The following is a 22,933-nucleotide window of genomic DNA, read 5'->3' as shown; positions in this document are numbered from 1 at the left end:
TTTTCTGTAATTTTCTGGGTCTGGAAACTGAATGAGTAAGTTGGTAATTTCAATTAGCTTTCTGGTGATATCTTTAAAAAATAATAAAATACCAGAATAAACAAAAGACTTTTTTTTCTTTTTTTTTTTCTTTTTTTTTTTCTTCTCAATTTCTGTTGAATAGATGCCATAGAAAAGGGGCACATGTACTGCCTCAAGTTCTTCTTGAGATATGTACACCATATGCAGTGCACATGTAGTCAGGAAGCTCTTCAGGCAGTTAAAAGCATATCAGAGAAGTGCTCTCATGTCTTTGGCAACAATCTTGGTATTGATGGATTCTGATCAAGCAATGTGGAGTCAATTATCTCCTGGTGTGTACTTTGCATTCCTGTGCTGAACTACTTTCTCAGCTCATCTATTGGATTGATGCTGTACTCCACACACGTTGAATACCATGCAGAGAAGTACTCAGTATATTAGGACGAATTGTTTCTTCACATTGCAAGTATATATAATTTTATCTAGGCACCCTATTCAGCAAGGTATTTAAGTACATTGCCTAGCAGAACTTCTCAGATGCTTGATGCTAGTTATGTGCTGAATCAGCACGTCAGTCTTTAGTTAATGTCAAGTATGGTCTATGAAGGTGTAAAATATTTTAAATCATGTTGTATTGGAAATGACTGGTGATATTATAGCCAGTTCTAGATTAGCAGTCTAATGCTGTCTATTCCATGTAGACTAATCTATTCTTATTGCTATCCTGAACCACAACATAAACTGCCTAGTGACACTTTTTCTAACAAGCCTATACCTGTATAGGTACAGGTACTATAATCAGAGATTCCTCCTTTTTAGTATAAGTCATACCTGGTGCATGGAAACCATTTTTTTTCTGGAGATTTGAAAACAAAATACAAAAAGTGACTTGAAAACCATACAAAAGTGACTTTCAGGGTAGTCGGGCACTGGCATAGGTTGCCCAGAGAAGCTGTGGATAACACCATCCCTGGAGGTGTTCAAGGCCAGGCTGGATGGGGCTTTGGGCAACCTGGTCTGCTGGGAGGTGTCCCTGCCCATGGCAGGGGGTTGGAACTGGGTGATCTTTAAGGTCCCTTCCAACCCAAACCATTCTGTGATTCTATGAACTTGGTTTAAATGAACCCCTTAAAACGAGTGCTTTGCATTGTAATGATGGAGCCAGCAATACTTTTAATAATAAGCCCTCACACAGCTAGCCTTTTGAATCTGAGGGATTTTCTAATGCAAACCATAATATAAAATTCATTAGGTACCAGTAGCCTGGGCTCTGCATCTGCCTGAGCCAATGAATTAATTTACATTTCTGATAATATTCATAAAATGTTGTCTTATGATAATCCTATATTATAATGGCTTTTGTATCACAAACCTGAAGTATTTAAAGCATACAAATGGGTATGAATTAACACATTCTAGTATAAAAAAATTAAGGTGCCCAGAAGAAGTTCTGAATCCTTGAGTGATGTATGCTAAACATGTTTACAAAAATGGAAATGGGTACACATGTGCCTGTATATCTATCTGTCTTTCTAGTTAAGCAGATAGCAAAATTTTTGGGGAGTCCTTTATAGTGCTGGCTGGAGGCGTTTATGTGTCTGTGTGTTCATCTATGCAGATATGTGTGGCTCTCAGGCATCATGAAGAAATAGCTACAGAATGGGTGCAGCCACTGTTCTCTGTATTTGTAATTGCCTAGGAAAAATTGTGTAGGAAGCTTTAGTTTCACACTGACAGGTTTATAGTAATCTATTGCTATCGCATGCAGTGCATAAAGGCAAGAAAAATAAAGTAATTATGACTCCTGTTCACCCAATTTAGCTGTCAAAATGCATCTGTGAGTTAGATTAAAGGAAGAGGACTTTCAATAAAACAACAATAAAATGCTAGTTATACTAAAAGGCAGGCTATAAATTTCACCTGTTCTGTGGACAAATAAGATTAATTAAAGTGATGAATTTTAAGGCATTGGTCTGGAGCCTCAGGATAACGGGGTGAATACTACAAGATTTTCTCTGTAACTTTCAGTAATTCATTTTAAGTGTTTTTATATCAAAAGTCTGTGCTGTGACTAGAAAGTCAAAATCAGCCTGAACATGAATGGAGAAATGCTACAGACTGTTTTTTTCCTCAGACCGGAACTCTCCCTGATTAGCTTTCCAAGTCTGATTCAAAATTGCTCTGGGACTGAGCCAAAAATCAGGATTTCCATTTGTTGGAAGAGAAAGTACAAGCAGGGAGAAAAATGATGTTGCTCGCTTGTGTGCCTGTTCAATGCAGTTGGAGCTGTCATATTGCAACCTTACTTCTCTTTGGTTTACCCAGTTGGCTCGTAGCACAAGTAACGTGAATCCTTACTTACGTGCTGTGCTGCTTTGTGGGCCCTAGCAGAAACCTGCTCAGAATGAATTTTCATTGCTAAGGTGTACCTTTTAACTAAACCGCTTCTTGGGAAATGGGATGAGCAGGTTTTAATTCTCTCTCTTCCATATTTACTGCCATTATCAATGGTGTGCTGTGAATGCCTATGAGGAGCCTGAGCTTCTCCTTACAGAAGTTTGTGAGTACTTGTGTATATACTTGTGTATATGCCACAGATACAGACCAGGGAGCCACAAATTTGTCCTCCCTCACCTTTTAACTTCAAAGTCTGCTTGCACTGGAACTACCTAAAATCCCATTGTAGTGCAGCTTGACAGAGCCTCTTCAATAGCTCACACAATGTGCCAGAGGAGCAGGGAAGACAAGTGATGCTCAGCATCTGGCAACAGTGAAAAATGGGAGGCCTCTCACTGGCTAGCACACTGTGTTGCAGTGCTGTCTTTCCATTTTTCAGTGTTATATTTACCAGCAAAAATCAGTTTGAACCAGTTTGAATATTTTTTTTATTTTTCCACCTGTTTTACCAAACCATTATTGGTGTTGTGAATCACATCTGTTTCAGTCGCATCAGTACTTACACTAGATGTGTAATGATTTGACTTTTTCTGTGATCATGGCTATATGTGTGCAATATGAAGGATTTAACTATCTGTGGTAGAACCCTGGCCCAACCAAGGTACAAGAAGCTAACACATTCTTACATGGAAGACAAGTCATTCACAATGATCCTGTTAAAAGATGTCAAAGCTAGCTCAGCTAGTGTCTGTGGAACTCAAAATCACATTTTTCCCTAGATTTGAACACATTCTCAGGATTTCCAAAGGTGTCTGAAGCAGTTAAGTGTCCAAATTACATGAAAACACAGTTGGAACAGCTCTTATGTTAACTTTTGTATGTCTTGAAGACTCTCCATTTTTGTTGAGGTCTCTAAGTATTAGTATGAAACTTCTGTTTATATTTGTACTGTCATTTTATAGGTCTGAAGCCACTTTAGCCCTCTTGCTTTCAAGCATTTAGTATTGCTCTGAGCTGAATTTATGTAACACCGTAATTTTGTATTTTTCACAGAAATGTAACCTGGAATAATTTAGCTATCCCCGACACCCACTGTTCCAGAGAGCTAGAAGAAGGTTACCAGTGCCCACCTGGATTTAAATGCATGGACCTTGAAGATCTGGGACTAAGCAGGCAAGAGCTGGGCTACAGTGGCTTTAATGAGATAGGTCTGTCCTACTGGTAAAATCCATTTCAGTATCCATTTAAAAATGTTTATGAAATGAGTAGAACAGATAGCTCATGTCTGTGCTGAAAAGATATCAAATGCAATCAGTATTCTGCTCAAGTAGAGCACATGCCAGAAAGAGAAGCTGTGCTATTTGATTTGGAATGATGAAGTTATCTATTTTTACATTGCTTGGGTTCCCAGGATTTAAATAACTTTAAAACAATGTCTTTATTTAAAAAGAGTCAGCTGTTGATTATCACCAATATGCAAATGCGATGACTAATTACTGTGATTTATTTATGATCCATTTTAGAGTATATATTTCACCTTATTTGTCTAATTTTAGTAGTAATTCCTATGCAAAAAAAGAAGAAAAGAAGGAAAAAAAAAAAGGAAAAAGGAAAAACACACAGAATTACTTGGTACTAAAGTTATCCTCTCAGTCCTAAGGAGGAGGGGGAGAAAGTGAGATCATATTTGTCTGTGACAACCTGGATCCAAACTGCGTTAAGTCAGAATAGCATTCAGTAAAATGACTGAGAGTCAGACAGATAGATATTGTACTACCAGTGCAATTTTTCTCCTGTGAGAAATACCTCAGAATGACCAGCACAATGCACTCTGCTAGTTGGCACGCGTCGTGCCATCCCCACAGGGAACACAGAGCAGTAATTCAAGAAAGGTGGCAACAGTACAGGCATCTGTGGCAGGATTCATATCCGAATGGAAAATGTGCAGGTTACCCTATCAGAAAATTGTGGTTATCTCACATTTATTTAACAGACAAAGGTCCAACAGGAGCCTGCAGCTGAACATTTTCATGAGTACAGGTAGGGAGTTCCTTTCAAATGAAAAAGCGTGCCTACAGGCCATATTCTTTCTGATGCCTCTCTCTTACTGATAAGCTTATACTTCATTTTTCCTGGCTTGAGCTCTAGACAGTAGACTGTTATCGTGGCCTCAGATGAACTTGAAGGTAATGAAAAGGTTTACTGATGGAATGACTACAATCCAAAAGGATTTTTTTGAGAACTGAAAGCCCTTGCAGCTGAAATTACTTCAGTTGTTTCCCAGGCCACTTAATGTACACAATGAGCCAGAGACTTAAAAGAAGTAGTCTCCTATTATGACAGGTACTCTGTGATACCAAAGAATTTCTGAAGAGAAACTGCCATTTCTGTCCTCTTTTTTTTTTTATCCCTTTCTGAGGAGAAAAAAAAAAAAAAAAATGATTTCAACAAAGTTGTATTTTGTTTCTTCCAGAAGCCATAAGTGTAACAGTTGTACCAGTACTGCTAGCTGTATAGCAGTACCTGTAGTACCTACCTTTTGTATGAAATTTTTCTTCAGTGGATCGCAAAGGACAACCTTGTCTGATCTGTCAGTCAACCGTCAGATTCTTAAGTCATAGTGCCATGCCTGGGTAAATATGAGCTGAGTTTACACTAGAAGCTAAAAACATCCATGTGCAAGTTCTCTAGTTCTAGTATATCACCAGAAGAATTATGCCTTAGATAGATTGAAATCACCCTTCTTATCTTGATGTACAAAATCAGTTGTGGCATTGAAGGCTGTTATTCTAGCTGCCTACCTGGTCACTAGGGAAAATAGTTGCAACACCTTAGATAAGCTTAGTTATATGGATGATTTGAACAAGGCTGAGTGCTTAATAAACATTTTTTAATGATGGCAAGGCATCCAAAGGAAACCAAAGGTTGGCAAAGACAGGTGAAATAATTTGTCCAACAGTGCCTTGATTGATAAAACAGGTTTAAAAAGTGGCTGAAACTCCATTCTCCTGAGGCATAGTCCTGTGCTTTATTGATAGTCATTCTGACTGCTGTGTTTGAAAGCCCAAAGGTTGCTAATAGATGTAGGAAAATTGTCATTAATACACTGTTTTTGTCTAGATGTTGCTAATCAGGAGATAAACGCCTCTCAGTACAGTAGTCAGAAATTGACAATTGAAAGCTGATTGCTAAACTTTAAAATACTGGGTAATTTACAGCAGCTTTGCCACAAAAATAAGCCTCCTTAAATTAGGAATGTTAAAAACATGTTAATAACCAGCAAGTTTATCAATATTTTATAAATCTCCATTTTGTGATGTACCTTTATATGTAGTTAACAGGTAAGTAATGAAGTAGATCTTTCCTGTGTAATTACAGTATTTTATTGTGTACATTCATTGATGTTTTATTTCTGCATATTATTATATGCAGTCTGTCCTGTTGGTTCCTGAAATATATCATTACAAAAATCACAAGAGCATAGCAGTTTGGCAGCTACTGTATAATTAGTGCCACTTAATTTGCAGTATATAAGTACAAGTTATGAATATTTGAAAATTTCTCTTCTTTAAACAGAAAGGGAAAGCTTTTTTACAATTTTATTATGGGGTGAAAACCACACTGTCCTAATTAGATATAAGTTAATTTAAGAGTTTTTTATACTGTAAGGATATGCCAAGTAAGTAATATATTTGGAAAATCCCTGAATTTTCGCCATACTCTGTTCCCACTTTTACAAATACCTTGGCTTTAAAGAGATGAAAGTTGGAAAGATAGCATAAGTTTTGGTACTTCAGAGTTTCCAGGTTTTCTATATTTGATTTTGACATGTTATATTTATCTGTTTTATGTATACTTGTTTGCATACATGTATTTTTTAAGGAAGAACATAGTTATAGATTATTAATAAATAGTACTTGAAGTCATCTTGTCAAGATAATCTAGTCTATCTGCTTTCTTTCTGAAGCAGACAATCTTTCCAGGCAATCTATTGCACTGTTTCATTGTCTATACTCATAGGAAGAGTTTCCTAAAGTCTAACCTGAATCTTTCTTTCTGTGCCTTAAGATTGTAATTTTTCATTTTATTCAGTATGGACATAGATAAAACGTCAAAAAATATTTTCTGCATGTCTGAAGACTATCATTATGCCTCTTCTACCCTCTACGGAAACATAGGCAATGTAGTTTTACATGTTTTGGACTTTTGCTATATGACTTAAATATTATGCATTAAATTATTCTTGTTGGCCTTCTACAAGACTTTCTCCAGCTGATTCACCTCTTTGCTGAAGTGCAGTACTGGCAGAATATTCCAGTAAAGCCTTTACTTCATGTATTTTTAAGCTTTATTACAGATTCTACATCCCAGTGAGATGTTTTCCATGTTCACAACAGCATGATGTGGGTGATTCATGTGTTTTTCTGGTTTGTTACAGCCCTTGTTTCCTTTCGTAAAAGCTGCCATCACTGTTTCCCATCCTGTATATTTACTTTTTTTTTTTTTTTTAATGTAGAACCTTGCACTTGTACTCTGTTGAATACTTTCTTTTTTCATACTATTTCTTCAGTTTGCTAAGATCTTTTTGAGTTTTAACTCTTTCCTCCTGAATACTTTCAGTACCTCTTAAGTCTATTTTTACCTGAACACTGATGCTTATAATTTATTTATTTTTCTATAATTTATCAACTTGGTCAAAAGTAAAAAAAGTAAATAACCCAGATCAAGAACAGACTGATGGAACCTCATTTGATAGTCTTCCATTCTGACAATGTGTCATTAGTAGCTGCTTATAAGGTTACTTAGCAAAGGGTTTTGCACCCATCACAGAACAGTTAGTTTCACCTAGCCATGTTTCTGTATGTTGTCATAGTGAGACAATCATAGAATCATGGAATGGCCCGGTTTGGAAGGGACCTCAAAGATCACCCAGTTCCAACCCCCCTGTCATAGTCAGGGATGGCACCCACTAGATCAGGTTGCCCAGGGCCCCATCTAACATGGTCTTGAACACCTCCAGGGATGGGGCATCCACAGCTTCTCTGGGCAACCTGTTCCAGTGCCTCACCACCCTCTGCAGAATTTCCTCCTAACATCTAATCTAAATCTCCCCTCTTCTAGTTTAAAACCATTCCCCTTGTCCAGTCATTATCTGATTGAGCGAAGAGTTGCTCTCCTTTTTTTTTTTTTGTAAGTTCCCTTTAAGTATGGAAAAGCCACAATGAGGTCACCCCGGAGCCTTCTCTTCTTTAAGAGATGTTTTAAAAAACCTTTTAAAATGAAGATGCAGAGGACTGAATGCTTCTCCTCTGTTTATAAAAACTGCTTCCGTTTTGTGTTTGTATAGCAGTAATACAGTAAGATTTGTGCCATAAGTTCTCCAGTGCCTACAAAACGTCAACGTGTATTAATATTATAATGCTTAGGCCTGATGTTTGTGATAATTTTTCAAACATGGGCCACATCAGCATGTATCTACAGCTAATGCCTCTGTTTTTCTTCAAAATACGTATTTCTAGTTAGGATGTAGAAGGAAATTAAAAGCACTGATCGGTTTTGATGAATTTACAAGTGTAACCTCTAATGAGAGTGAAGTTATTAAAAATCGGGGCAGTTCTGTTTGGCTACACCTCTAGAAAAGTTACAGGCAACAGTCATGGAGGTATGTTTTAGACCTGTTTATGAAACCAGCAATGAATGAAACATGGAGCAGAAAATCGATTAGTTAAGGCCTCAGTACCCAAAGTCCCTTACTCTGAAGTTCTGAGACAGGAGGAAGTAACAGCAGAGAAAGAGTAATCTGCCCCCTAGGTAAGATGGTTTGAGATACATAAGGTTCCAGCTGATGGGAGGCTACAAGGAGTTACTGCTTTCTTATACGAAGTTGCTCAGGAACTCAGTAGAAAACCGAATACTCTTTCCAACAATTTGACACACAACTTGACTTTTTAAGTAGGTGTTGCTCCTATGCAATGGGAACCTTCATGTTAAATTAAGTCTTTTGTCCGTCAGGATGCCTGAAATGTTTTTTGAATACTACCTGTGGGGCTGAGTGGGAGTAAAAGAAAGGGTATGAATGAAAGGCTTGGCTGACTGTGTGGATGTGGGAGGCAAAACTCCTTACTACTGACTATACCTGTATAGTACTGTCAAGCTCTTCTCTTTCTCAGACTTCTTAGCTGCTTTTGATTCAGGCTGCTATAAAAAGGTTGACGTTTGCTTCACATTAGTGCAGCATTCAGCCTTGACTCCCACTGAGAGCATCAGGTGCATTCACAGTTGGCCTGTTTCTTCTTTCTGATTTTACTCTCTTCTTGTCTGTGTTTTTCTTAGCAATGTTTAATCCCATAGGGTGTAGCTGACAGCATGACAGTACCATGAAGTGTTCAAAAATCTTGGGGTAAATATTCAGAAAAATGACCATACCATGACAGTACCATGAAGTGTTCAAAAGTCTTGGGGTAAATATTCAGAAAAATGACCTTTGCTCTATGAATAAATCCCAGTTACTGTACAATTCATTGGGCACGTGATCGTATTTGTGCAAGTATTTTCACCTGATATATCTCAAAAGCATAAATATAATTGTTGAGTTAGATAAGAGCATGGAAGACTTGGCAGTTGGGGAACTATGACAAGTAATTCTGCCTTCCATGTCACTGTCTGAGTGTGTGTCTACATTCAGTCAATTACAGCAGGAATTGCTGTCAGGGCCATGCTAAGAAAATTGGTATGGCTGTCTGCTTGGATGCTGCTGGAAAAGGTGCTGTATAAGCAGAAAAGTACCAGGCCCTACCCTGTTGCTGGATCTTGGGCAGTTTTTATCCTTAGCTATGCTTTCCATACAATGCAGATCCTTTTGCATTCAGATTTTTGTAAAATCTGGCTAGTAATCATTTCACATGTCTCATGGGTGCAATCGTCTGTAATCATCTACAGATGTACACTTGCAGCTACATTACCAATTTTACTCTTCACATAATCCTAGAGACTTACTTTCTCATGATTTACAGTGCTTAACATATTCTCAAAAGGAAAAGAAATTTCAGAGATGCCTAGAAGTTAAAAAATACTCTGCGAAGGAAGGGAAAGAAGTTTTATGCTATGAAAGATCATTCTGAGGAGAGAATCAGATCTTATTCTATACTCTAGCACCAACAGCCTATTTGTTATTTGCTAGGGCCAATACCCTACCAAATGATAATAATTACCTCCATTACCTGTGGAGAGTGTTTGCCAAGACTACCATATTAATGTCCATTTTACGGATAGGAGATAAACACATACATGTTGCATCTCGGAGACAAATAATAAAATTTCAATGGTAAGGAGTGCTTCAAAGCACACATAAGAAAGTTAAACCTGAATTAAACATTACTCACAGTAACAATGAACACTGTTTGATGGTACAATGAGCCAGCAAAATCATCTCATTTCATGGGCTATAAAACAGCAACAGAGCTTTAGGTCTCAGATATTTCACATTCATGTTATAAGGACTTTTCCCTTATAATATGTGACCCAGAATTTACATATTCTTGTCTTGCCAACAGTAGTCTTTTTTTTAAATTGGTAATTAGGAGAAATATATGTCATTGTGAAAAATGTCTGCCATGAATAGCTTAAAAGTGAACCTAATTTAATATTTGTTAATATTAAAATATCATTGTGGGGCTGAAATCAACTTCCTCCATTCACTTACAGCTATTGTTTTAATAAAAGACTTGTAAAAGGATCAAAATAGCTTTCTGTTTAGCCATTAATTGGAATTTTATTCACCAAATGATGGAGTTACATTAGTTTGAGGTGTGACCAGCAGGTCAAGGGAGGTGATTGTCCCCCTCTGCTCTGCCCTCATGAAGCCCAACCTGGAGTGCTGTGTCCAGGTCTGGGGCTCCCAGCACAAGAAAAATGTGGACCTCTTAGAGTGAGTTAGAGAGTGTGTAACAGGTTTAAATTAAAAAGGCACAGCACTTAAAATGGAAGAAGAGTAGGGTGCCATTAGTTCTACCATTCAGAAGGAAGGAATTAGGGTTAAGATAATATGCCATGAATCTGGCTTTTGCACCTCACTCTGCCACAATCAATTAAATATATTTTCCATGAGATATTTCATGTTTCTGAAAGGTTGTGTGTCTGTCTGTAGGGTTGGAATTCCTAGAGGCTGAGTTGTGTCTTGGGTGGTGAGGTGTGATGTTCACATGAAAGCCAAACTGGAAAGGGAGGAAAGGCTCAAACCAGCCTGGAAGAAAAGCTGAAGTCAGCCCAAATCTCCACTTAGGTACTCCTGGAAACAACAAGCATTAAAAGCTACAAGTCCATTTGCTTGTGTGGACACCTATATCATAAATTTGGGTGCAGAAAACTGAGGAAAGTGAGGAACAAAGACACAGTGACTAGAGGGATTACTATAAAGACCTGCTTTTTGTCATTCTTTCCTGGAGTTACGTCCAGTTTTTCTCCACTGAAAGTGGTTTAAAAGCACCTTTAACATTTAGGAGGCTGAATGCTAACAAGATTCAGCAACATAAAAGAAAATATTGAAAAATCCAACTTGCTATTCCTGCTGACACTGGATGAGGAACAGAGCCTGTTACTGGTGACAGAGGCTGATGTTTTCTTTTCTCCATCACTCACCCACCTGACGAAGCCATCTTGTCTGTTGGGGGAGGTATTAGCAACTGTTTGGTCTTTCCTGACATAGATGAAGGAGGCAGCTGATTATGAGTGTAGTCTTGGGCAACTACTTATTTTGCCCACTTTGAGCTTTTCAGGTCTGTGAGGAATGGTTAACCTCAAGTTAATGAACAGAGTAAAAATATTTGTGGGTTATTTGTTCAAAGTAGGAAATTTCGATAGTCAAAAGGATTACAAGGGTGTTTTCAGCCGCCTAAGCCGCTTTCCTCCCACGCTGTGCTTTCACGCCAGCAACCCAGCTTGAATGAGAGCAGCGTTGTTTTAGACAGGCATAGAGGGCCAGAAATGCAGAGCAGTATCACCACCGCAGCCTGAATCCCTTGGCTCTGAGTCTGTTGGTATCTGGGATAATAAAAAGCAATGAGTGGATGTAATTAAGTCAGAGTCTCCACTTAATTGTACCAGTCAAAGGCAGAGCTTTTAGGAAAACCACTGGCTCAGTAATGATTTCATCAAAACCTGGGGTCAGACTTTTATTCTATAGATAATGTGTACATTTGATAGTATGTATTGATTCTTAGTGCTCCATTTTATCCAAGCAAGTGCATCACACTATTAAATACTTTGATAAACAAGTCTAATGCCATTCCATTTATATGGCTCTTTGATTCAAGTGCTTGCATGTGAAGAGCCTAATAATGAGGCCTTCATCCATGACTGTGACCTGTGTGATTATTGTGTGGTAACATGACAAGTGGTAACGATGCTAATGTATAAAGGTGCCAGAATGTAGTTAGGGAAGCTATAGAGGGCTTAGAGATAAAAGTCATATTTTCTAAAGGTGAACCCAAATGACTTAAAGCATGCCCCAATAGTCCACTGACTGAGAAACCTGTGAAAACCATTATTTTAAATATGGTGGTAGGTTTTTGTTTTTCTTACTGGATTTCCTACCTAGACCTACCTTGCAGAGAGCAATAGGGCCCTGATCCCAGGTGAGGCACTGTTGTGCACAAAACAGCCTTTGCTCAAGGAATTTCATTTAATTTCTTATTCCCATTTCATTGCCGTAAACTTCTTATCACTGATTTAGGTATTGAGAAGCGAAAAAGACACTTAGAGAAGGGAAAATACCTTCCCTCCTTCTCCTGTCTCAGCTTCAGTCAGCACACCTCTCGGGCCAACATCCTTGTCCCCAGCCCCTGCTTTCACCGCATGTGAGGTGAGGGGGGGCACTGATTCAGATTATGGATTCAGAGTAGCTTCTTTCTTGCCTCTCTTTGTTTTGTACTGTTCTTCTGTTGTTCCTTCTTTATGCATGTCCTCTGCTTCAGAATGAGCTTTCAGGGGTGGCCATGCTCTTGCGTGCCGCCTGCTGCCACAAGCCCTGCAGACACTGCTACCTAGCTAAACCCTGGCATGTAAATAAACCTATTTTAGACTTAGACTGCCTTTGAATAGGCAGCTTTAGCAGATGATACATCTTTTTGGTGACCACGAAGGACTAAGGAAAGTGGTTTGATTGCCCTGTGTACACAAGATCAGAACAGTTTAGATTCCTTGTTGTACTTTTCCTCTTGGGAAATGATTTGAGTTACAAGGATGTGAGCACTGTGGGCAAGGAGCCATGGCTGTGTAAATGAGGTAAACAAGTTCAGGTTGTTCCTTAGGTAAAACAAACAAGGTGAAAGGGAGTAAACTAATAAATCCCTCTGTAGGCCTAAGGCACAACAGTGTTTTCACTGCATACAGCTTCTTAAGGACTTGCATACTAAGGCCATCTTTAGTTTCCCATCAGAAAGAGTTTAATGATAGAAGGCCTTAGGGGTTTCATTTTTGTTCTGGGGTTTCTTTTTATTTAGCAGGAAAAGTATTTATGCAATACAGTGGCTGTAAGTTGAACATAAACAAATGTAATTTAAGAAAACGAAGTTTTTTTATCACTAATTTTCACTACCTATAGAAATGACCACCAGGAAGTCCTGAAGTGAAAACACTTGGTATCTTTCCTAAACCCATGCCAAAGCCCAAGCAGAATGTACTTGTTTTGGCACAGGAATTACTTGATGAAAATCTCAGCCTTTTTTTTTTTTTTTCTTTCTATGCAAATTAATATTAAATTCTTCTAGTTTAGTTCTGAATTAAATCATCTCAGAAGTATCTTTGGGTCTATATATTATTTAGCTGGACAGTTTTGTCTAAGTCCTGTGTGTTGCTGAGAAATTAATAACCTCCAGTCATAGTATAGGAGGAACGGTCATTGTCCTTTGCTTTATTTTCCCCTAGTTATTCTGACACTTTTATTCTCTAAACAAAAGATAACAGAAGATAAATAATACCAAGCAACCATGGTCATCGGTAGTGTTTTATTTCATTATAAATATCTGTGCTGTATTTTAGCACTTATATTCGTGAGTGCTGTTTGACTTTACTCTTAAGTATACATTTTTTTCTGTTCTCCAAATATTTCTTAATGATTCTAAGCCTGTTCTTCCTTCCTGCATTTTAAAGAAAATGTATATGTACATTATATTCAGTTTTTACAAAATATGAAATAACACTTTTTGACACAACACTCCTCTCTCTTCATGATCACCTTTAATGCCATTCACTGTTTAGCCACTCTTCCCCTTACTGAGGGTCCAAACTGAGTTTCCATAGAGTCTTGGCTTCAGAAAGTGCAATAATGACCTTCTTTCTACAAGGATTTTGCCCACTAACATGCTATTGCATTATGCTCTTCAGCAGAATGTGTAATTCTAGCCATCATATGAGTGAGATTCTGAAAGTGTCAGAATCTCCGTTAATCTTATTTTATGCTGTTTTGTGTTCTTTGTTAATATTATATCTTTATACAGACTACAGGATACATAGTATCTTCTAGATCAAGTTTTCCTCTCCCAGAAATCTTGCTATGTCACATCCAGATAGCATTTTAGGGAATCTTGTCATGATCCAAAGTTATTGAGGTATATTTTCCTTGATGTTTTTTCTCAGAACTTCAGATTTTTTTATTCTGTTTGCCAAGTCATGACAGTTTTGATGCCTTGTTCATGTACTGCTTCTCATACTTTTATGTCACATTGCACAGTAAAGCACAGTGTAACAAACAGCACCCTGCAGATGACAGCAATAAGCTTTTTCCCTCCACCCATCTCCACATTCTGCAAAGTGAACGTTATATATTAATCCCATTTCTTCCCATTTTGAATGAGAAATATTAGCAAGAATATTAAAATTAGCCACAAAAATCTCCAAGCAGGTCACCAATCCTATACTTCTTATGGCTGTGTTGTTGAGTAGTGCTGTGGTGGTCTTCCAGTGGAAGGATATCCTTATACTAGTCACTTGTCCCCCTTAAATGAATGGTTATGGTTTATTGCTACCTGTATTTTAGCCCAGCTCTGAAAGGAGGTCTCTGTTTTGTTCAGATATTATGTTTGTAGCCCTTATAATCAAAATACCAAATTTTAAGTCATTTCTCAGTTTCAAGATGACTGGCTAGAAGCAGACTAGTTTTAGAAATACAGATAGCGTCTATATGGAGCTTTCTCCTGAGCAGACACAGAGTGATTGGCCCATACTGGTTGACTTCCTTTGGTCATAATTGGGTTGGTTGTCCTTTGAAAATGACTTGCTCCTGCAGTCTGACAGGACAGGGTTAAATACCTTCTGTAAGCAATCTACATAAATGAATATCTCTGGACATTATGCTTTGAAAATATATGTACTGAGGCTTATGAAAAGTAGACAAGTACATGTAATTCACTATTTCTTCTTGACAGAGATGAGATATATCAGTTACAAAGTATATGGGGGCTAATAGTGGGTCTAAGGTGAGGGATCATTAGCTGTGTTTAGCAAAAATTCTGAGACACATAGCAAAATTGTTATTGCTATAGAAGGACTGAAAATGCCTTTCAAACCCTAGGGCTTGATGAGCCTTCCACAGAAGAGGTATACTTTGCGACAAATCTTCAGTTTATTTCAATTTTGTTCTTTAGTATGACAATTCCACTTTAAACAGGCAGTGTCCTTTTAAAATAGAGGTTCTCTAATGTAGGTCAGTTAAATTGCATGGATTATAGATGCATGTGGAAAGGAGAAAGCCAGTCATTTTTCACTTGAAGGGAACACAATGCCAAAGATCAGACTCTTATCTGGGAGTGTGTTTCTTGAAAATTTTCAGTCTCTTCCAGGCTCTGAAATGTTTTGTGTGTGATGTAGATTAAGTTTTATCAAGGAATATGCTAGTAAAGAGCCTTTCATGAGGAAGTTTCAGCTGATTAGAAAGGACTGTATCTTAAATACCCTACAAGTAAATAAGTGGCCTGAATTTGGAGTAAAAAAAATATATAGTGGGATGCTCCAGCTAACTCTATTAGCCATTCAGTGTTTCTGTGTACTTGCCACTTTCCTCAGTGATGCCATTTTAGTTGTCTCATTAATTAAGACCTTTTCTACTTTTTTTTTTTTTTTTTAATTAATGGCTCATAGACACACAACAAATAGCACAAATAATAGTTCTGTTACACTAACAAATGGTTTGTGGGAAGTCGTAAGAGTTTTGGGAACTTAAAAGTAATTTGATCAATCCTCCAGAATTTTAATTTATTGCTGTGTTAATCCCACAGTAATTGAGTCCTGCATTAAACCAGGCAGTCAGGTGAAACTAATGTGAATAGATTAGTACAGTTGTCTTGTACTGACAGTCGAAGAAAACTTTACTGCTGCTAAGAGAATTTGCTGGAACACACTTCCCCTGGCATTCCAGGGTATTAGGTGTTAGTTTCAACAGCCAAGTAGTTGGCTTTGTAAGGGGATAAAACAACTTTCCAGAAAGACTTTCCAGAAAAATGTACTTTTTTTTTTTTTTTTTTTTTTTTATTCTGATCTCAATTTTGTTTGTAACCATGGGTCTTTGCTGGTGTCCATCCTATTCTGCTATGTATAGTTTGATATATCACTCATGTCAATATAATAGTACCGTACATGGCACACCTGTGCTCTGTGCCTTGTTCTTTCTTTTATTCTCTTTTGTACCTGGGAAGGATGAGAGAATGGTTTGCACAGTGAACCAAAATGTTTTGGTTAGTTTTCATTTTGAAAGTAGTTGTTTTTAAGTTTTCTTTCTAATATGCCTTCTGATAAATATTTGTGTGATAGGGATGGTGGTGTTAAAAAAACATACTTGCTGATGTTAAGTTGAAGACCATAAACCGTCACTGGTCATAAGGTGAAGGGATGGAAGAGAGAAGTCTTATGAGAAGGTTTTAAGAAAATGAAAGTAACTCTTTCCACTGTAACTTATATCAATCACCTCTTATCAATCCCTTATTGACATGGAACTTCATGCACTGTTTCTTAATGTATCTCAAACAGTATAAGCTTAAATTCTGTGTAAGTAACTTTTTCCCTGTGATTACAAGGAGACCACAAGTAGAATCATAGAATCATAGAATATCTCAAGTTGGAAGGGACCCAAAAGGATCATGGAATCCAACTCCTGGGTCCACACAGGACCACACAAAAATCAGACCCTATGTCTGAGAGCACTGTCCAAATACTTCTTGAACTCCTGAAGCTCAGGGCTGTGACCAAAGCCCTGGGGAGCCTATCGCAGTGCCTGAGCACCCTCTGGGTGCAGAACCTTTCCTTAACACCTAGCCTGACCCTCTCCTGATAGCTCCATTCCTTTCCCTCGGGTCCTATCTTAAATCTCTTAAGAAAGTTCATTGATGTTCTGCAGAATTTCACAGTTCATTCCTTCTCCAATAAGCATGTAAACTATGATGACATCCATCTCAGTCCACTTAGTGGAAGGAAATCTCTTCCTATCCAGCTTTATGACGCTGAACTGCATTTCTTCATGCAACATGGAGTATAATAATGAGAACACATACAATTCAGTAGAGATCACTTGTACCAGCAGTAGTGCTGGCTTCTTACTAAGCTAGCTATCCCTTCCCCTGCTGCCCTATGGCTTTGTGTCTCAAGAGGGCTTATTTGCTCCAGCATATGGTTTTAAGGAGTCCTGGAATGGAGACTGCTGGGGAATGTGGTGCTGGTGACATTGTAACTGGCTGGACCCAGGCTCCCAAAGGGAGCCTCTAGGAAGCCTTCACATTGTGCTGCCTGAGAGTCTTCTGTGTGTTAGTACCCACTAGTGCCAGTTAGGAGTTAAATGTAGTGCAAATACTGTTTCCACAGATGCCCACCTCATGTTTACTTTCTGCTGCTCCTGCTCCAGCACAGCAAAGCCTCCCAGTGTGATTCTGAGATGATATGTACTCTGTGAAGGCAGAGGAGGATATTTGCTTTTGTACTGCTGCTATGGTTTACTTATAATTCCTATGGGAACCATAAGTTAAACACTCAAGTCTATTATCTACAGTGACATTTCTTGTTCCTGTAATGCAGAATGCTAACCAAAGGGTCAGGTAACTTTGAGAAGCTAAATAAAGCAATCTGGGAGCATGCATGATAGGCATGTTGTGGTCAAAGGGAAATAAATACACATCTTCTTAATGAGGATTTACTAAGAAAATTAATAGAAATAGCTTTTTCAAAGCAAAACAGACCTTCTGTCCCATCAGTGCATGAGTTCTCACTCATACACTATGCATGGGAATTTAAGAAAGACTTGTGTCAACCAGTAGCTGTTTGTGCATGGATAGCTGCTCAACAGCTCACAGTCTGGCAAGGAAAGAGAACAACAGGAGAAAATAAAGGAGTTACAGGTGTAACAGCAGTGTGCACTGCCCTGAAACCCAAGGCATGACTGATTTCAGCTGCAGTATGGAGCAGAAAACTCTTAGCCAATGGGCAAAGCGTGGAGTTAGGCAATTAGAAACCTGTCATTCCATACCAAGAAAATTAGATCCTATCAGTGTAATTATCAGTCCATGCCATTAAGACAATATAGCTCTGCATAATGAAAGCTGCAGTTACTGGGTAATAGAGGTAATTGTTTTCTCAGTGGAAGATTTTCACTTTCAGACAAGAGCTTCAGTATGTGACCACTTTACAAGCTTTGACCTTCAACACTTGCATAAAGCATGGGACATGTTGTTTTACTTTGCCTTCTGAGATTTGATTATTTTATCCTAAACAGCATTTTTGTGAAGCTGATTGAAATAAGCAAAAACTCACTGTGAATACAATCTGTGATAGTCATGCAACATTCCCCTCTGCTATTGTAATTAGAGTGATTTACCAAATCATCTTTGATTTAAGATTTGATAACACAGGGCCAGATTGCACTTGGCTTTCTCACTTCTGCTAGGGAATAAGGGGGAATAATGCAATTCCAGAAAATCTGGATCACAGATGGTCACTCTAGAGGGGGTAGCACAGAGATAGCAGAAGTTTAGGTGTGAATCTTCAGCACATCTGTGATGACTGGCTTCACGTGCTGCCACTCTGTATTGCCCTGTGGCAAATGTGTCTATTTACTGAAAAATACCTTTTTTCGGTAAATAGTGCACAATCTCAATTTGTTACTCTGTAACTCAATATCTAAAGATCATATGTTTCTTTTCCTAAGTGTCTTTTCCCTACTGTTCTTGGTTACCTTCAGTAGCTCCTGTATCGTACTGTACAAACTGTCATTAAGATGTCCTGTGAATAAATTCTTGCACAATATCTATTATGCACTGTATTCAGAGAAGACCTTGGTTGCAAGCTAAAAGATTAGTATAATACTTTGTATCCATTGTGAAAATGGATATTCTGTAATATTCTGAAAATAGTAGTATTCTGAAATACTACTTCAAATAACTGTAAGACTGCAATTCCAGTTCCTGTCCTCATAGGAATTGAAATAGAATAGAAATCACTTGAAAGAATAAAAGCATGTGAACTAAGAACATTACATACTGTATGTATTCTTTACATTGATCATAAATTCTGGTTGTGATCAAACTGGGAGATAGATCTTGCAAAATCTAGTAGGTGATCTGAATAAATACGTAACACATCTAATGAAAAATTTAATCTAATGAAAAATTGCCACTTCTCTATTTTTCTGTATTTGGGGCACAGTGCTGGGAAATAGATCTTGATTTCTTTGCCACAGGGACATTTTTGTGCTGTGAATTGTTTGGATATGCAAATAGTTGTTATTCTTCCTAAAATCTCTGTAGTCATTTTCAATGGTCAGGGTTTCAGTGGCACAGGCAGCTTTGGATGTTCTCCCTAGTACTTAGCAGTATTGAAGACTTTTTGAAGACATGCTATTCCACCTCCACCAAAGGTGGGACAGGTCACCTTGGAAAGTGTCAAGATGCTTCTACTCCCATACTGTAATCAGCATTTTCCACTCTCATCTAAACACTCCTTTAAAAGGTTGTCTTCTACTTTTCCATCAGAACTGCACTACTGCCACATAGAGGGTTACCATAATGAGCAGCACTTTGCCTCATTTTAGACCACAGTTTATGCCTACTAAAAATACATAATTATTGTGAACCCTTCACTTAGGAATCTTATTTCACATCTGAAAAGGAGTAAACCACACAATATTATCACCTTTTTATTTCCTTTGTGAAAATTGCAGTAACTAAGCTCAGAATTTTGGCACTTAATTTAAATAGCTGCAATACGTGGCACAGGTTTCCAGCTAAGTTATATACTTTTATAATTAATGAGACTGGAAGAATTAAAATAACTTATTGCAGATATTTCAAAAGAAGTGAAAACAGCAAATTTCCTGTCAGAAGACCCTGTCGGTCACCAGTGGGGCATGGTCATACATACAGCACAGATGCTATGTCAATGTGTACAGGAGAAAAACCTTCAGTAAACTATTCTATTTCTAGAGGAGCTGACTATACAGCACTGATTCATCTTGGCAGAAGTTACCCAGGGGCTTACAAATTTAAGTAAAATAGATTAGTCACAACAGGACTTCTATATGTCTCTTCTGATAAACTGTGGTATTATTTTCTTTTAATTACCTGCCTGTGGCAGGTTTTTTTTTTTTTTTTTTTTTTTTTTTTTTTTTTTTATAGCGGTATGTGTACTACTTACATATCTTTCTGTATTAGTCAACTTTGCTACACCCTAGACATAATATTTTTCTTACATTTGCTTTTCATCTGACATTTCTGTATTTTTAGGCATTGCACTTACAATTCCGAGGCTAATTTACAATTAATTAAATATGTTTATTATCGTCTCTCAAACAACAAAAAATTCAGTTGTATTTAATCCTCTTCTCTGGAACAACCTCTATTTTTGTTTTATTTTTCATATTTTGTTTTTTTTTTTTGCAGTTCATATATAATCACAGTTCTGCCATTGCCTGTATTTTTTTTCTTTCTCTCCTCAGTATCTTATATAGAACAATGGACCAATAATGGTGATTCATAGAGGAGTAGCAGCAGTGAATGGAAATTGCATATTATGGAAGCCATTTAATAAGTCATCTTTCTACGATTATCATAGCATAGACATGGATATGTATCCCACTGACATTCACATATCAAGATGATAAATGGTCTGGAAATAGCTAAGGTTGGTGACTGAGGTAATTGGGGTGCTAAATTCTCACAGAGAAATTCTGAAGAAAGTTTGGAGTACTGAGGGAGAGTACTGTTTTTAAATAGTTGCTCTTGAAATCTTGTAGGATTCATTTATTTCACAATCAGATTAGTCTTTGCAGTCTTTTACCTGGTCAATCTTTTATCCAGTGAAGAATGCTGTTTCTGCTGTGCAAAGCTGGTTAACCTGCTCTACAGTAATTTCACAAGCATCTTAATCCTAATCAAAATAGACTATGTTAGCTGCTTCACACCTATCTGCTTTCTGTCTTTTCTCTTCTCAAATATTTTGCCAGATTTGTCAAATATGATGCTTTATGTTATCATACTACACTAGTTAGTCTGCATCAGCTTGTCTTTCTCCAGATGCTTTCTGATTTCAATCATTCCTTAGAAATGCTATGAAATCCGTAACACATATGCTTTTAGGGATATGGAAACTCTTGGTATCTCCAAGAGCTATGATTTTTTTTTTTTTTTCTAAAATTATGTTTAGTTCCTTCTGGTCCTTAAGCAGTCCTTCATTTCAGTTAAATATTATAATCAGCAATAGATTTTACCCACTATGCTGACCGCAGTTTTGCGACTAATAAGTGTTCAAATGGTTAGGGCTGCTGTAGTGAACATTCTTGACTAAAACATGGGAGATAGTATTACTTTTTAAAGTAATTCGTGTACTGTGAAAGATGCAGGATTGCAGCTGTGTCCACAGTGTCCTCAGGCACAATGGGGAATGTGTGATTTAGGAAAAATTTACTCTGGAGAATTTCAGTGCAGTTCAGAGTAAACGGGTATTTTGTAACAACATCATTTCCAGTACCAAAGAGTGACCTTCTCTAGCTGTTGTGTAGTACCAGCCCCATTGCTGAGAACCTCCACAACAGAGCATAGTGTTAATCCTTCCTGCAGAATCTAATTAGATGCATTCTTAGAAATTTCCCCTGTCATGAAGCCAATGAAAGTGAAATAATTAACATTTTTGTATTATTTGCTAATTAAGGGTTAGGCCTGCATTAATTTGGAAAATATAAAATAAAACAAAACAAATAAACAAAACATGGCTGTTGAACTCAGAGGATTTTTCTTTGGGATTTATATCATCACACTTACTGATATGAAAAACATCGCTTTTCATGACAGTGCAACACAACTGGAAGGACCCTTGGTGGGTAATGCTATTGTCCACTCCTTCTCAAGACTACAGGGAACTGTGCCAAATAAGCATTGTTCATAAAAATGTCAAGTCTCAGCTGGAAAACTTAGGAATGGAAGAGGCAAAACAAATGAAAAACACTTTCAGGACTTCGTTTCCTTAGTGATTAGAAAACACCTGCAATACACTTATCTCATATTCATGGCCACTTGTTCTAATGCCAATATTGCCTTTTACACTTCTTACTATGGCTGGAGACAAGTGTGTAGTGATACTTTCCCTCTGTATCTTCTGTATTATGGCAACCTGAAATTGGGAACTTCCTACTATTTACTAGAGGTTGTATTTGTCTTTAGGTACTTAGCCATATGTCATTCGGATGTGTAGCACAGGTGAGCCATACAATGTGACAATGTGTGAACTGTAGAATTCAGACAGAGACAGGATTTACACTAACAAAAATAATCTATTTGGTGTTGATTTTTGGTCCACAAATAACACAATATAGTCACAGAGTCACAGTCACAGAGGGGTTGAGGTTGAAGGGACCTCTAGATACCATCTGGTCCAAGCCCCCTGCTCAAGCAGGGTCACCTAGAGCACATTGCACAGGATCACGTCCAAGTGGGTTTTGAGCATATCCAGGGAAGGACACACCACAACCTCTCTGGGCAACCTGTTCCAGTGCTCTGTCACCCTCAAAGTAAAGAAGTTTTTTCTCACATTCATGTGAAACTTCCTGTGTTTCTGTTTGTGCCTGTTGCCTTTTCTGTTGGTGGGTACTAATGAAAAGTGTCTGGCCCCATCTTCTTGACATCCCCCTTAAGGTATTTGTGCACATTGATAAGTTCCCGTCTCAGCATTCTCTTCTCCAGGCTAAACAGGCCCAGCTCTTAGCCCTCCACTGCACTCTCTACAGGCTCCATGTCCTTCGTGTACTGTGGAGCCCAGAACTGGACACAGTACTCCAGATGTAGCCTTACCAGGGCTGAGTAGAGGGGAAGAATCACCTTCATCAACCTGATGGCAACACTCTTCCAGTAGACTCTTCCCATATTGACTGACTCATGTTCAAACTGCTCAGGCCTAGTGCCTCCTAGAGCAGAATGGTTGTGTATCCACTTGTACAGTGGTTGGTTTTGATCCCCACTGGGCCATCTTTATGAGTCATCTTTATGGCCCC

General features: G+C 37.9%; 1 protein-coding gene across 3 annotated transcripts in view; it reads left to right on the top strand.

The window, feature by feature from the left end:
* NALCN (sodium leak channel, non-selective) overlaps nt 1–22,933 on the top strand; it is a 231,534-nt gene that overhangs the window by 46,664 nt on the left and 161,937 nt on the right. For 2 of the 3 annotated variants that reach the window (XM_084498001.1, XM_084498000.1), the window contains exon 7: nt 3,472–3,626. In XM_084498001.1, the coding sequence (XP_084354127.1) occupies nt 3,472–3,626 (155 nt within the window). Of the gene's footprint in view, nt 1–3,471; nt 3,627–22,933 lie in introns of those variants that run through there. The other variant, XM_084498002.1, reaches the window with a different exon arrangement.

This window comes from Aythya ferina (assembly GCF_964211825.1).
Source record: "Aythya ferina genome assembly, chromosome: 1".
In the NCBI taxonomy this organism is placed as follows: domain Eukaryota; kingdom Metazoa; phylum Chordata; class Aves; order Anseriformes; family Anatidae; genus Aythya; species Aythya ferina.
Note: the sequence above shows the minus strand (reverse complement) of the source record. Positions and strands in the feature narration are given on the sequence as shown.